General features: G+C 43.5%; 1 protein-coding gene across 2 annotated transcripts in view; it reads right to left on the bottom strand.

Moving 5' to 3' along the window:
* KIF16B (kinesin family member 16B) overlaps positions 1-15839 on the bottom strand; it is a 1953564-nt gene that overhangs the window by 1453543 nt on the left and 484182 nt on the right. For both annotated transcript variants that reach the window (XM_069234094.1, XM_069234093.1), the window contains exon 12: positions 4607-4666. In XM_069234094.1, the coding sequence (XP_069090195.1) occupies positions 4607-4666 (60 nt within the window). The remainder of the gene's footprint in view (positions 1-4606; positions 4667-15839) is intronic.

Below are 15839 nucleotides of genomic sequence, written 5' to 3'. Positions count from 1 at the left end.
CCTGCTGACTGAAGACAACGTCCTTTGATTCCTCATCTACATCTCATAGCATCAAAGTCCACTACCAAAACTCCTCCTAGTGCCACCAGGCTCGCATGCGAGGAGCTCATGCACACTGTTAAGACTCCACACAGTATCCATTCATTCAGTAGAGGGTACAGTAATACAGAATATTTTCATATCCCTCCACTTTCCTAAAACTCCTAACCGCCTAAATCCACAGACCCCTGCTAGCATGCGTCGTAATTTTCATTCACTCTGGAAACACTGAAAGGGCTTAGGTCGAAGCTGAATGTGAGACTTCATGATGCTGCATGTACCATGTAAACCCGAGAACACACCTACGTTCAAATATCTAGACAGTTCCCATGGACTCACCGACCACTGATCTCCCACTTCCCCTTTGGGTTTTAGAATGCTTCTCAGCCTCCTCTCTCAGCATCTAGCTTGAAGCAATGTGATGCTATTAATTGTGTTTGACCAATGACTTTGTGTTTCACCACTGCGCATATTAGTTGCTCAATGTTCACCAGTAGCACATTGTATGTTTTGTTCAGTTTAGCCGCCTATTGGCTTTAACATGGCATTAGCCATTACTTTCTGTATTCAGTTTAGCCGCCTATTGGCTTTGACATGGCATTAGCCATTACATTTTGTATTCAGCTCAGCTGCCTATTGGCTTTGACATGATATTAGACATTACATTTGATATTTAGGTTAGCTGCCTATTGGCTTTGACATGATATTAGACATTGCATTTGATATTTAGGTTAGCTGCCTATTGGCTTTGACATGACATTAGACATTACATTTGATATTTAGGTTAGCTGCCTATTGACTTTACCATGGAGTTAGACATTGCAGTTGAGACATTAGATGTCTGTGTTTTTCCAAGCTATGTTTTTCCACAAGATGAACCAAGCTGTTTTCTTCACACCAGACCTTAGCTGATAAGAGCATGTAGATTTTGTGTTTACCTCGCAATCCAGTCTGAGAGCGGAATGGCTCAGAGAACTGGCCATTCTCCAAGGTCGTTCAGATCTCACACTGAGTTTGCTTTTAAGGATGACTCTGGGCTACAGTGGGTTGGATTCAAGTCTGCTTGACTTCAGGCTGGAGCTAGACGTCAGTTGCCAGTCTCCCGTTTGGGTAGGTAATCTCTTTCTCGCAGTTGACCGGAGTCATCAACTTGCAGACCCCAGAAAGATGAAGCTGAATATATAGGCCCTGCCGCCTTGCCCATATGGTGATGAATTTGACTTTTATGCTTTGCTTTGATACTATAATCATATATATTTGCTGTGTACATTGCAACTGAGAAATACTGTGATATATTTTGCTTTCATTGCTGCGACTATTTTGTGCTTGAAATCTACTAATTTCGTCTCTCAGGAACTTGTGGGTGGGGAGAATTAACAACAATAAAGGTCTTCTTTGAACTCAGAAGTGCATTCCAGAGAGGTTCTGTAAGCTCCGATAGGAGATATGTAGGAAAGCAGAACAAGCAACAGGTATCTGCCACTTTCTGCTATCATTCACAGAAGACCTAGCCAAATGAATGTCTCACTTCACAGAGATTTGCCTGTGATACCCGTAATAGTTAAGTATTTTAAGAAAGGGTCCATGAAGTTGTAATTTATTATATATATTCACTTAACAAAAACAAAGGTTACATGGAGGTTATAGTTAGTTCCTGAATTTACTTGCCCAAAACCATAGAAATTCAACAATTATAGTTATCTCAAGTAACTATAACTCGTGCTCTAAGGTAACTACAACTCACGTCTCCGTCATGAAAGGTCAGTTTTCTCCTAAATTATGTTACTGCAATTACATTGATATTATCAAAGAGGTCATCAGGGTTGTAATATGTGGGGTAATTAGCAGTGCAGGGTGAGGGCGCGAGTTATAGTTACCTCAGGGCACAAATTATAGTTACTTGAGATAACCATGACTATACCTGCTCAATTTCCATGGTTTTGTGCAAGTAAATTCAGAACCTTTCAATAACGCTCTTGTAACCTTTGGTTCTTTTCAGTGAATTTCTATGTTTTTTTTACTTAACGTAAAGTAATTAAAAAAACTTAACATTAACACAACCACCATCATAAAGGGGTAGGTTGGCTGCAGGGCCTGGCCAATCTGAGTCCCAGGGACCCCCATTCCTCAGGGTCCAATCTAAATATAAAATTTTAATGGGGGGGTTGTAATGAGGGCTGCGCAGTCCCCCTCCCAAGGCCGATCTCGGGCTCCGGGGACCCCATCCATCGAGGCCTGGCCTATACATTAACTTTTTAAAGGGGGGCGCTCTTGGCCCCAGGGACACCATCCCCGTGGCGTGGCCTAACTATTTTTTTGGTGGAGGAGGGGGAAGTGTGCCCCACCCCCTCACAGGGCCGATCTCGGTCCCAGGGACTCTGTTCCCCAGGGTCCGGCCTTGTGATTTGAAGGCTCCCATGATCCCAGCTGGCTTCTCACCTCCTGTGGGAGCTAGCACTGCTGTTACAGAGAGGGAGCTCCTTTCTGTCTGTGAGAGCAATTATTTCCTCCGTCTCCATCTTTGCAGGCAAGGAGACAGAGGAAACCTCTGCTGTTTGACAGCTCTACCGTCATCGCACTAGAGTATTTGCTTTGGCTTGGTAGGAGCTTCAAAGCTGCAGGCAAGCCACAGCAGATAGCTATGTCCCTGGGGTAGGCTCCCCGGGACATAGCAGTAGCCAGTTTGGGTGGGGGGGGGGAGGAATAACCAGGGCCAGCAGTGGCTCCACGAAGGTGGGGTGGCGCCGTGCCCTCCTCCAACATGCATAGCCCCTGGGAGGTGGTGGTCCCCTTTCTATTTTGTGATTATCAGGATTAAGGGGAGCCACGAGGCACCTCAAATATATTTAAATGATAGTCCACGGGGAGGTGGTGGTTCCTGAGGCTGCAGGGGGGCCGAGCGCCTCCCTTGCATAGATTTAAATGATAGCCTTGGGGAGGTGGAGGTCCCCGGGGCTGAGGAGGGCCAGGAGGCACCCGCCCATTTTTTTTTTTAAATGCCCCCGGGACCTAGCCCAAAAAAAACAAGCACAAGAGCCCACAGTTGTTATTTATTTTTTAAATTCCCTGTGAATTTGCAGGATTTCTTTTTTTTTAAAATGTTTTTTTCCTCTGGGACTCCAGCATCAGAGCTAAACGTTTTTTTTTTTACATACTTTTTTAGTGGGGCTCAGCGCAAGACAAGTCCCAAGATAGCTGCCAACACTTCTTGGTTTGAAGTGTTCCTAACTATTGTACTAACTATACCTACCTAGTGGCGACCGCTACTAGGTAATTTAATCAAATTTCTCAATGAATAATCAGTCTAAACAATATCTCACCTCTATACGTTTTATATGACTAACAATTATAAAGCTATGAAAACGTAAAACAAATTTTGCTAAATGGTCATGTATGTTAAAATTTCCTGCAGCCTGACTTATTTGCATCACAATTTCCAAATTTTGTGAACTGCTCCAGAGAAGTCGAAAAAAAGTCCCGTAGCAGGACCTGCATCACTGATAGGGCCAAACATATTTTGAGGGCCTCAATTAGTACAGCTTTGAATTTATGATCCAATTTCAGCTCTTTCAATCCCTGTTTGGCCAGGTCACTGACAGCGCACAAGCATGCTAGTACACATTCTAAGGGCCTAATTCACAAGTGCACACTTACACTTCTGTGTAAGTTCACAATTTTATTTTTTCAATTCACAAAGGAATATTACAAGTGGTATCTCTACAACCACAGACCACACTTGTGGAAGAGACTCCGCACATTAGAAGATAAGCAGTTCTAAAGCTACTACTCATAAAATGAATTTGTAAATTGCAAAATAGCGTAAACTTACACAAAAGCGTAAGTTTACCTTTATGAATCAGGCCCTAAATATCTTTACAGAGAGCGACCTGTGTTTTCAATACTGTAACATAGCAGCAGCTTACGAACATTACTGCAAATAATCTCTGTGATGCCCTCCCATTTTTCATATCTGAGGTGCTTTTTTCTGCCAAAAGAACTTTGATTATGGCTGTTGTATGAAACATAAATATAACATTTCTCTGCAAAATGTCTGTAATACACGGTATTTACGATGCTGTTTAAGAAGTATTCAAGGTTATCAGGGCAGGACTGTGTGTGGAACAGAGCTGGATATATCAGGGGGCACCCTGAAAGGCTGGAGCCATGGGCCATAGCCTACTTGCCCATGCCTTAAAACGTTCCTGGCTACAGTTCACACATCTGTCCGTCCATCAAGCAGGGAAAAAACATATGGGGGAAAGAGGGCACATGGCAAGTGGGGTGTAGAGAGGTGTGTACTGTCAGCACGGCGGGAGGGGCTAGAGGAAGACACCTTGTTAAAATTTACCACTGGCGACATCAGTATCTGTAAGTCAATTAAAAAAACACACACATTCAATTAATTCACTTGGAATGCACAAGATTCCAGAATTATGTTTTCCAAACTCATTTCTGTTCTGTGATAGCTGTTTACCAGTATTATCTTTGCATAATTATAACGGTCGCTTGCACCTAAGCACATGTATGTAAGTTTTAGGAGGGATTTGTAAACATTGATGATATTTACCTTGAGGATGTTTTGGGTTTCATTCCACTTGTTCGTCCACTCTTTAGTTAGTTCTTTTACCTACAGAAAAACACATAAGTTTGTTTAAGAGAGGATCACAACATAACCAACTAGGTACAGCACTGACAGTGAGGGTTTACTAGATATCCAGCAAAGAATGAATGTAAGCATTAGCAATGCATCATGCGTTCCTTTGTAAAACAGGTAATTTAACAAAACATTCAGGGAAGTGATGTGTCATTTGATTCAAGATCTCCGCTTTGAAATGTGTACTCAATGGTTTGCCGTTCCTTAGCATTATCCTTCCTTACACAACTACTACTAATAAAGTAGTAGGATTCCGGGTCTATTTTGTTGGTTTTCGGAACTGGGGCCATGATTAGGAGGGACGGCCAGGGACATTTGTATTGTGCCTCTAGAGGTGAAATTCTTGGACCGGCACAAAACTAACCAGAGTGAAAGCATTTGCCAAGAGTGCTGTCATTAATCAAGAACGAAAGTCAGAGGTTGGAAAACAATCAGATACCATCATAGTTCAACCATAAATTAAACAATGCCGACTTCTACTTTCAACTCAGAATAGTCCTTACCTTATGTGAGTTGTGTTTAAAAATAAGAAACTGTTATTTTAAACATGTTTTCGACCCCTCCAACTGTAAGAAGGACATAAATACCAGAATGTTCATGTAGAGGTTCTGTTTGTAATCCCCAAGCATATCACAAGCGTGTAAAACAGACCTCATGCAATGGAGAAAGAAGAGAATATAGCACTATAACAAGGATGAGATGAGTCGGTGTAATTACTGCAGGTAATCTGATTAATGCTACTTTATGCCCTCATCCTTGTCACAGTTCTTCCATTATGAGGATACATGAGGCAGTGCAAAGTCTCCAATCAACAATATTTGGCAGGCACCCACAAATCATGCAGAACGCGCGACCCTCTGGGGAGTGCAGCTTCCAAAACTTTACTCTAGAAGGTGAGGGACTGTATAGCGAATCATTAAATCACTGACTACAGAAACAATCACCACTGTAAGCCCAGATTCTGAGACCCTGAATCCATTCACCCTGAGGAACAGAGTGGCCAAATCAACTATGCACGGACACAGGCAATTACTAGTAGGAGTAACATCATCCAAACTCAAGAGCAATGATGCCTAAGCAATGGAAATGAATCAGGAAGGATAACTTTTCACTGAAAACGGCCCCCCTACCCACATCACTTATGGCCAGCCAGACAGGTAGCGCATGACACTCATGGCATATTGATTTAATTTAAGGAAGATCGTAGAAAAATGAAAAACCTGGAGACACGACATAGACTAAACATATGCTAAAAAATAAAATCAAAGCATCAAACCTCCTCATGATGTACCTTAGCTGAGTAAAGTGATAGATCAAACCCACAGTTCAGGAAGCGTCACATTCCTCAGCACAGCAACTCCGGTATAAGAGGGCCCAAAGTCAACATTCACACATGCTCAAGGAATCTGAACTCCCCACAGGAGAATTTATAAGCACCTAACTCATTCTCATGGACTACATGTCGGAATACTTAAAATAACACTGAATAGAGACAAGCAGCAACTCCTCTCCGTCTCACTGAATAGATTTTGGAGTACTTAAAAATGACACTTGATAGCTACAGGACATGCGTGAATACATTCTTGTTTTGTCTCAAAAGCCAGAAAAAAATTACCAAGCACCAACATCTTGACAGAGACCTGGAGGTGAAGCAACATAAAAATGATAATATGTAAAACATCCACTTTCCAAAAGCACACTACTCCAAGAAAGGAACATGACCACTGAACAATAAGCAAGTGCTCTAGAGCAAGCTTAGACAACGTACCTGACAGCAGATGTAGGTCTTCACTCTACAGCACATTTCAAAATGACAGCAAATATATAGCAGAGATGCATGATAGAAACAGGGGCCAACAGTGAACTACTGACACCAGACCACAGAGTACAGAAATGTCCTAAAACACAAACAAAATCAACAAAGCCCCAGGGTACCACATCACATCTACCTTGACTGCAGAGACAATACTTAAAAAAGGATTATGGATCTAATAAAGCAAACAAGCAACAAATTCTAATATGCTCGAGGGTAGACCCTGGAATGTCAGCAAACACTGCATTACACAAGGAGGACAGGCAACCATCTTAAACAGGGTAATAAGAGGAAGGTGATGGTAAGTCAAATCCAGATTTCTGCACTAACGGTTTAATTCTAACACTGGAACAACATAGAACAACTCTTAAAAAAATAGAGTTCAGAAAAAAATACTAAACAATGACAGAAATACTTTTGACCTACCGCCTATGAAGATTAGCATCAGTACCATCTGCTGTATAAGCCTAAAGTCGAAGTAGCGCAGTCATTACCACAGCTAACCAGACTGTGTTGTACTTCCCACTACATGCTGAGTTATTCTTACTTAAATTGTAATCCAGTCTTCTTGACTAACATTGAATTAAAAAAGCAACCATTTTGGCATATGACTACGTGTGCATACTCCTGCTCAGCAAAATTATACTGCTTGCATGGGAGTTTCTTACACCAAAACTACAGAAAAAGCACCAAACAGTCTGGTGTAATATCTAGGAAATTTGACTAATATGACTTTCCTTCGACCAAATGGTCTACCCTTCACAAAGGTACAAGCGTGTTTTACCAAATCTCCCTCTGTACGGGTGCAAATTTACCAGTACCTCTCATTGTTGCCCTCCTCAATATAAGATCTCTGACCAATCGTTATTCTCAAGTGCATAAATTGATTTTACACTATAGATTGGATTGCCTACACTGCATTGAGACTTGGGTTCAAGAACACTCTTATTTCACTGGCCACTCCAGAGGGATCCAACATTAAATACATTATTTAGTTAAATAAGACTGGGTGATAGGGTGTCTGTATTTATAAAAACTCCTTACTCATTTCTTCCATCACACTACCTCAATTCTAGGAGCCAAAGCTCTCATTCTCTTACTCAGACTCTCCTTGGAAGGCACATCTCCTATAAAAACTTATTGGGACGTCTCATAATTGTGCTCAGCTTTCTTTGAACTCGTTTCGACTAGACAAATAATATTTGGTGACTTTTTCTTGGAGATATCAATATGCACCTGAAGGATGTGACCATCATCTGGGGTAAATACAGGGAGTGCAGAATTATTAGGCAAATGAGTATTTTGACCACATCATCCTCTTTATGCATGTTGTCTTACTCCAAGCTGTATAGGCTCGAAAGCCTACTACCAATTAAGCATACTAGGTGATGTGCATCTCTGTAATGAGAAGGGGTGTGGTCTAATGACATCAACACCCTATATCAGGTGTGCATAATTATTAGGCAACTTCCTTTCCTTTGGCAAAATGGGTCAAAAGAAGGACTTGACAGGCTCAGAAAAGTCAAAAATAGTGAGATATCTTGCAGAGGGATGCAGCACTCTTAAAATTGCAAAGCTTCTGAAGCGTGATCATCGAACAATGAAGCGTTTCATTCAAAATGGTCAACAGGGTCGCAAGAAGCGTGTGGAAAAACCAAGGCGCAAAATAACTGCCCATGAACTGAGAAAAATCAAGCGTGCAGCTGCCACGATGCCACTTGCCACCAGTTTGGCCATATTTCAGAGCTGCAACATCACTGGAGTGCCCAAAAGCACAAGGTGTGCAATACTCAGAGACATGGCCAAGGTAAGAAAGGCTGAAAGACGACCACCGCTGAACAAGACACACAAGCTGAAACATCAAGACTGGGCCAAGAAATATCTCAAGACTGATTTTCTAAGGTTTTATGGACTGATGAAATGAGAGTGAGTCTTGATGGGCCAGATGGATGGGCCCGTGGCTGGATTGGTAAAGGGCAGAGAGCTCCAGTCCGACTCAGACGCCAGCAAGGTGGAGGTGGAGGTGGAGTACTGGTTTGGGCTGGTATCATCAAAGATGAGCTTGTGGGGCCTTTTCGGGTTGAGGATGGAGTCAAGCTCAACTCCCAGTCCTACTGCCAGTTCCTGGAAGACACCTTCTTCAAGCAGTGGTACAGGAAGAAGTCTGCATCCTTCAAGATAAACATGGTTTTCATGCAGGACAATGCTCCATCACACGCGTCCAAGTACTCCACAGCGTGGCTGGCAAGAAAGGGTATAAAAGAAGGAAATCTAATGACATGGCCTCCTTGTTCACCTGATCTGAACCCCATTGAGAACCTGTGGTCCATCATCAAATGTGAGATTTACAAGGAGGGAAAACAGTACACCTCTCTGAACAGTGTCTGGGAGGCTGTGGTTGCTGCTGCACGCAATGTTGATGGTGAACAGATCAAAACACTGACAGAATCCATGGATGGCAGGCTTTTGAGTGTCCTTGCAAAGAAAGGTGGCTATATTGGTCACTGATTTGTTTTTGTTTTGTTTTTGAATGTCAGAAATGTATATTTGTGAATGTTGAGATGTTATATTGGTTTCACTGGTAATAATAAATAATTGAAATGGGTATATATTTGATTTTTGTTAAGTTGCCTAATAATTATGCACAGTAATAGTCACCTGCACACACAGATATCCCCCTAACATAGCTAAAACTAAAAACAAACTAAAAACTACTTCCAAAAATATTCAGCTTTGATATTAATGAGTTTTTTGGGTTCATTGAGAACATGGTTGTTGTTCAATAATAAAATTAATCCTCAAAAATACAACTTGCCTAATAATTCTGCACTCCCTGTACTTGCACCTCAGCAGGCTGGTTTAACCCAGCTCTGCATTACTCTCTCCTCTGGAGAGGTAGCCAACACTCAGTCAGCCATTAACTAGGCTTTCTACACTTTTTAAAAGGACCTATTGGCTTCACTGCCAATCTCAGATTCCATGTTTGATGTCTTTGTTGCACTTATCAGTCTCAGTAGTTTACTGTTGGAGGCTCGAAGGGCCCTGGACGCCCCCCTCACAGAGAAGATCAAATTGCTTCTGGGGGACTTACATTGTGGGAAAGTCCCAGGAACGGATGGCCTACCTGCTAAATATTATACCCAATTCGCCCAATCATTAGCACTCTAACTGGTTAAATTGTCCGATACTGTTTTCACCACTGGTTCTCTGCATCCGTCCCTCAATAAAGCACTCATCTCCACATTATTAAAACTGCCCAAAGACCTAACAGACCTGAGAATGATTGACGAGGACCAAGCAGCGTTTGTACTGGGTCGGAATACATCTGTTAATCTTTGCAGATTATGGCACATTAAAGACAAATCCGATGATTTATTCCCTAATGCTGTATGTATTGCTCTTGATCTGCAGAAAGCCTTTGATTATTTGCATTGGGGATATATGCATAGCTTGCTTGGTTTATTCTGGTTAGGCCTATTTGGGTGGAAATCGGTATGTATTTTATAGTCCATGCCCTCGGCGAGAGTGAAAACCGGGAAATTTCTTTCAGTCCAATGGGCCAACAGGGAGCGGCACCCGGCACGGTTGTCCATGCACATCCTTGATATTCGCCATGGCTATGGAGCCACTGGCAACCCGCTTGCGCCTCCTAGGAATACACTGGGGGATACTGATCGAAACACAATTCATGCTGATTATCCACTCCTTTTCATATGAGAAACAAGTATAGATTTGTCTTCTATTAGTTAGGTACTAGCCGAATTTGTGACTATCGGACATTGAGGTTAACTTGGCCAAATCCTGCATTTTTCCATCGCAATGGGGCTGTAGTCTTCCCCTTCAGACTCACATGGACCCTAGATTGAAGAATGAAATGGTTTAGTTATGATATTTAGCAATTCACTTTTATCACTCCCCACTGATGTATTTCTTTGGTAGTTCTACCTCACATTCTTTATTATTTTATTAAACTCCCTTTGCTCTTTCTGCTTTCCTTTTTTAGACAACTGGGTTCATCTTTGATTACATTTATCTGGGGGATGCATGATACTGATTAGCCCTTGTTACACTGAAACTTCCAGTATCAGCGGAAAGGCTGGCCCTCCCAGACTTTAAACGGAGTGAGAAGTTAAGAAAGGCATGCCATCAGCCTCACTAATTATGCCAAATCACCACAATCAAGGAGGATTAGCTTACTCTGCTGTGATGTCTCTGCTACAAAAGGTCTTTAGTGGGATCCTGGCATATCTTAGATATTTTTATAGGATCTTCCCCCCCAGGTACCACCTGTGGCATGCTTCATCATTGGACCCTCAACCACTGCACCTAATGTGAGTGAGAGGGCTCAACGCAGTTTTTGAGCAGAACACTGTACTAAGGAGGAGGAATTTGACTTAAAATTGCCTTCTGGATCCTCTAATCTTTTCATCTGAGGGCCTTTGGTAAGGTTAACAACAAAATGATGTATCTGGCTATAATAGTCCAAAACATCAGTGGTTTGACACGTTTCAGCCTTCTATATGCCTATAAGGGTCAGCAGATTTTCTTCAGGACATATGTGAACTTAATCTCTACAGTAAGTAACTATGCAGTGTATCAATATAAGGGGCACTATGCATATAGTCCAGGGCGACCCTTATAGGCGGGCGGGTTAAAATAATAACCTTAAAATCTCTCTTTTTAAATAGTGTGGGCGAACAGTTAGGCTTATTATAGCAGTGTGAAGCATTTATTGCACACACAAAGCCAGTAAGTGAGACACAAAATCAATAAAGAAATCCAACACCAATTTCAAACTATAACAGTAATTGTTATATGAATTTAGATACTAAGATCATCAGGATCAGTTAAGTACTTTTCAAGACCAGTACTTCTTTTGGGCTCAGATCAACCTGTGTGAGGTAATTCCCAAGGAGACAATGAAAGGGGCAGTCTGGACCCTCTGGCAACTAAGGGGAATCAGCTATCTTTAAGGGTACTAAGGCTACAAGCCTAACAGTACTCCTACCCTAGACAACCCTTACTCTCCTAGTTTTCCCAGTAAATACTGGTCTGGGGATACAAACCTATCATGCACAATGGTGTGACTGGCACAAGTATCTCTCAGGGCAGTGATTGGGATTCCATTCAGCTGAATGCGAAGAAAGTGTCTGCTTCCCTCTGGAATCACTAACTCACCTTTGACCCACCTTCCCACTTAAAGGCTAAAAATATGTCCTCATCCGAGGAGCACTCCTCCAAGGTTACAATGACAACCCAGGACCCTACCTTTTTCTTGGGACAACCAGAGTCCCCTTTGTAGTGTTCAACTTGTTGACAGTCAAAGCAGGGTCTACCTTCTAGGACCTTTCTGAGCTTAGGGTCCCAACTACTCTGTTTACCAGCAGAGGTGGGGGTTGGATGCACTATCCTCATTTTAGGGGCCTGGGTCCCTGAAGGAACTTCTTTGGAAGTGTATCACCTCCTTTTCCTGTCAGTGGGCATAACCTCCCTTTCTTGGGATCTTCCCCAGTTGTTTTTTTGGGAATCCTGGTTCTAACCCATCCATCAGCCTTCTCAGCCAGTTCTCTGGGACTAGTAAGCTGTGTATCTACTAGTTGCTGATGTAACATTTCTGATGTAAAATTGGCAAAATATGCTCCATCATAAACAAAATGTAAACTCCGTCATAGACCTGCACTTCGTTAACGTTTAATCAGCCACCAAGTGTCTTGACTGAGAAGACTACAAAAAATACCCAGGTCTGACTTGAGGTTTTGAGTCTCCCTGAACTTAATTCTATACTCCTTAGTAGTGAGTCCAAAGCCTTCAATCAGTGTTTCCTTCATGAGGTCGTAGGACTCAGCATCTGTCTCACTAAGTGTCAGGAGTCTATCCCTGCACTTGTCTGAGAACAGCTCGCAGATTAGAGAGCCCCACTGTTTCTGGTATAACCTTCTCATTTTACATGCCCTTTCAAAGGCAGAAAACCACTTGGTTATTTCATCACCTTCAACATATTTGGTTACAATCCCTTTGGGGATTTTAGGGTCAAAAGCTTCATCTTTCTCTTTCTTTAAAATGTTGCTGCCACCGGAGATGGGTCCTAGGCTCATCACAGCCCTTTTCCTTTCTATGCCAAGATTTTGGCCTCAAGGACTAATCGTTTGGCAAGCTTCTCCAGCTCTAAATCTGGATCCTCTAGTCTTTCTCTGGGGCTGGAGGCACCTGGCTGACATCCAGGTACCATTTTAGGCTACTGTTCTCCTCTCCTTCTGGGGTACTAGAAGGAAAACCTTCTCCATGAGTACTGGTTAAAGTCTCATCATCACTGACTGGGTCATCCTAAGGATCGTGTTTTCTTGTAGTGCCTGGGCCCTATCGAAATCAGCAAGGAACTCCTGGAGTTGTACTTTTGTAGGTCGAGGCCCATCATAAAAGCCTTGCATAGGTCCTTTAGCTGCTTCATACTTAACTGCAGGTAATGGGTGAGGTTGAGCTCCTTAACTCTATCCTCTGAGGCGGCTATGTTTCAGATTGCTTGGGACTTTTTTAGAACTTACAAAAAATTCCAAGCAGTTTTTTAGTCCTATTAAGTAACTTTTTAAAATTTCTAACACAAGTGGACTGGGGGACTTAACATAGGGAGTTATCAGTTCAGATTAGACATTTTGAGAGAAAAAAAAAATAATTCAAATCGAAAAATAATTCGGGCAAATAAAATCAACTATATATCCTTCAGTGGAAATACTTATTGACAGAGTGGAACAGCAAATGCAAAGCCTTGTGTACCACAGTTGCACCATTTAAGTAGGAAATTGGCTATCTATATAGTGTACCAATGTAAGAGGACACAATTTAGATAGTCCAGGGCGACCTTTACTGGATGACAGGGTTCATTTTTGTGGTAGTGTGAGCAAGCAGTTAACTTATTATAGGACACTTTAAAGTATTTATTGCACACTGTAGGAAACTAGCTCCTTGTTTGCAGGACCATCCCCCAATGTTTTGCCTGATATTTGATGCTAACTTGACTGTGTGTGTGCTGGGAGTCTGCTAATCAGGGCCCAGCACCAGTGTTCCTTCCCTAAACTGTACCATTGTTTCCACAATCGGCACACCCCTGGCACACAGCTAAGTCCCTTGTAAAAGGTACCAGTGGTACCAAGGGCTCGGTGACTGGCGGAGAAGGGGAGGTCCCTAAGGGCTGCAGTATGTATTGTGCCACGCTAGGGGACCCCTCACCAAGCACATGCACACTGCAATTGCAGATTGTGTGTGCTGGTGGGGAGAAAAAGGCAAAGTCGACACAGCACATGCCCACAAACCACTACCTGGGACATTGGTAAGTCACCCCTCTAGCAGGCCTTACAGCCCTAAGGCAGGGTGCACTATACCTTGGGTGAGGGCATAGGTGCATGAACGATACGCCCCTAAAGTGTTGAAGTTCATTCTTGGACATTGTAAGTGCAGTGTGGCCTTATTAAGTACCTGGGCTGGGAGTTTGTCATTACGAACTCCATAGCTACATGATGGCTTCTCTGAAGGCTGGGAAGTTTGGTACCAAACTTATCAGCACAACAAACCCACACTGATGCTACTGTTGGAAATGTTTGCACCATGCACACAGAGGGCATCTTAGAGATGCCCCCAGAATGTTAACCAACCCTTTAGTGTAAGACTCACCAGTCTGTGCCGGTTTGCAACTAAATGACGAGTTTCTGACCCCATGGGGTGAGGGCCTTTGTGCCCTTTGGAGTCAGAAACAAAGCCTGGTCTGGGTGGAGGTGTGTAGAATCTCCCCACTGCAGGAACTGTGACACTTGTAGGTGAGCCTCAAAGGCTCCGTCCTCCTGTTACAGTGCCCCAGGGAACTCCAGCTAGTTGAAGCCCACCCCCAGACAAAGCCCCACTTTTGGCAGCAAGTCTGGTGTGAAAATTAGGGAAAACAGGGAGGAGTGACCACTCTAGCTAGAACCCCTAAGGCACCCCTGAACCTAGCTCCCTAGATTCTTGGTGACCTCAAGACAAGAAGAAAGAAGCAAGGACGACTGCTAAGCCGACCCACCCCCCCCCAACCAGTAGTGAAGACTCCAGACTGGATGTCCCCAACCCTACTAGCCTGTCTGCAGGTTCAGAAGACCTGCTACAAAAAGGCGACATCTTGCAGGACCAGCAACCTCTACAAACCTCTAGAGGACTGCCTGCTCACCAGAGGACCATGAACTCCAGAGGACAGTGGCCCTGTCCAAAAGAAACTTCAAGAAAGACTCCAGACCTGTCCCAGAAACACAAGTCCTGCTCACTCTGCACCAGATGCCAACAACATGTGTCCAGGTGGCCCACCAGTCCAGAGCAGGTCCCCTGGCGAGTCTGGCCTTGTGTCCACCCTGGGAAGACCCCTCCTGGCCAACCGAACAACGCCTGCAGCCCAAATCCAAAGGGCCCGACCGCAAAAGAACTGGACGAAGATACCCAATGCTTCAAGGTAGACCTGCAGCCCCCTGGTCTTGGGTAATCAGCAGACAGCCCTCCTCCTTTTTCAGCCTGTGGTTTCCCAGAACCGACCCTCTGGACCCAGCCTGCAGCATCTTTGTGACCCCCGGGGTCCACCTGTTGAAAAGCCTTGGTTGCCCGACTCTGTGTTTGAAGCCTGAACCCAGCCACCCCTGTGCCGCTGAGGGTGTGTGTTTGGTGCTAACCTGTGCCCGCCCCCCCCGGTGCCCACCTAAACCCTCCAGGTCTGCCCTCCGAAGTCACGGGTACTTACCTGCCAGCAGATCTGTTTCCAAGTGCCCCCAGTCTCCCTAGGATCCCATTCTAAATCCAGCACCAACTTTGACCTTTAGACCCTGGTGGTGTATGTTTGGGGTCATCTTGAACCATGAACATCGTAACCCCCGAGACTAGAACTGTAAGTCGAGTGCTTACTTCAAAACTGCACTAACACCCCACACCCCTTCACCCCGACTATTCTGAAAATTGCAGTGTCAACTTTTGAAAGTAAAAGTGTTACTTGTCTATAAACTGTTTTATTTGCCAAATCTAAACAAAATGCCTTCGATACATATGCTTGATACTTACTTGCAAATGTGCTTACCGACCACAAGATTCTTTTGTTTCTAGAGATAAAGTATACTTTTCCAATATAAATATATTGTCCTGGAGTTAGTCATTGAGTGTGTGCCTCATTTCTTGACTGCGTGTATACAACAAATGCTTTGCACTACCCTCTGATAAGCCTAACTGCTCGACCACACTATCACAAAAGAGAGCACAAGTTTAGCCTCTGGGGACCCTCTGACACGATGTCTCATTTTGATACAGTATATACAGAGCCAGTTCACCCCCCCT

This window comes from Pleurodeles waltl, chromosome 5 (genome assembly GCF_031143425.1).
Source record: "Pleurodeles waltl isolate 20211129_DDA chromosome 5, aPleWal1.hap1.20221129, whole genome shotgun sequence".
Taxonomy (NCBI): Eukaryota; Metazoa; Chordata; class Amphibia; order Caudata; family Salamandridae; genus Pleurodeles; species Pleurodeles waltl.
Note: the sequence above shows the minus strand (reverse complement) of the source record. Positions and strands in the feature narration are given on the sequence as shown.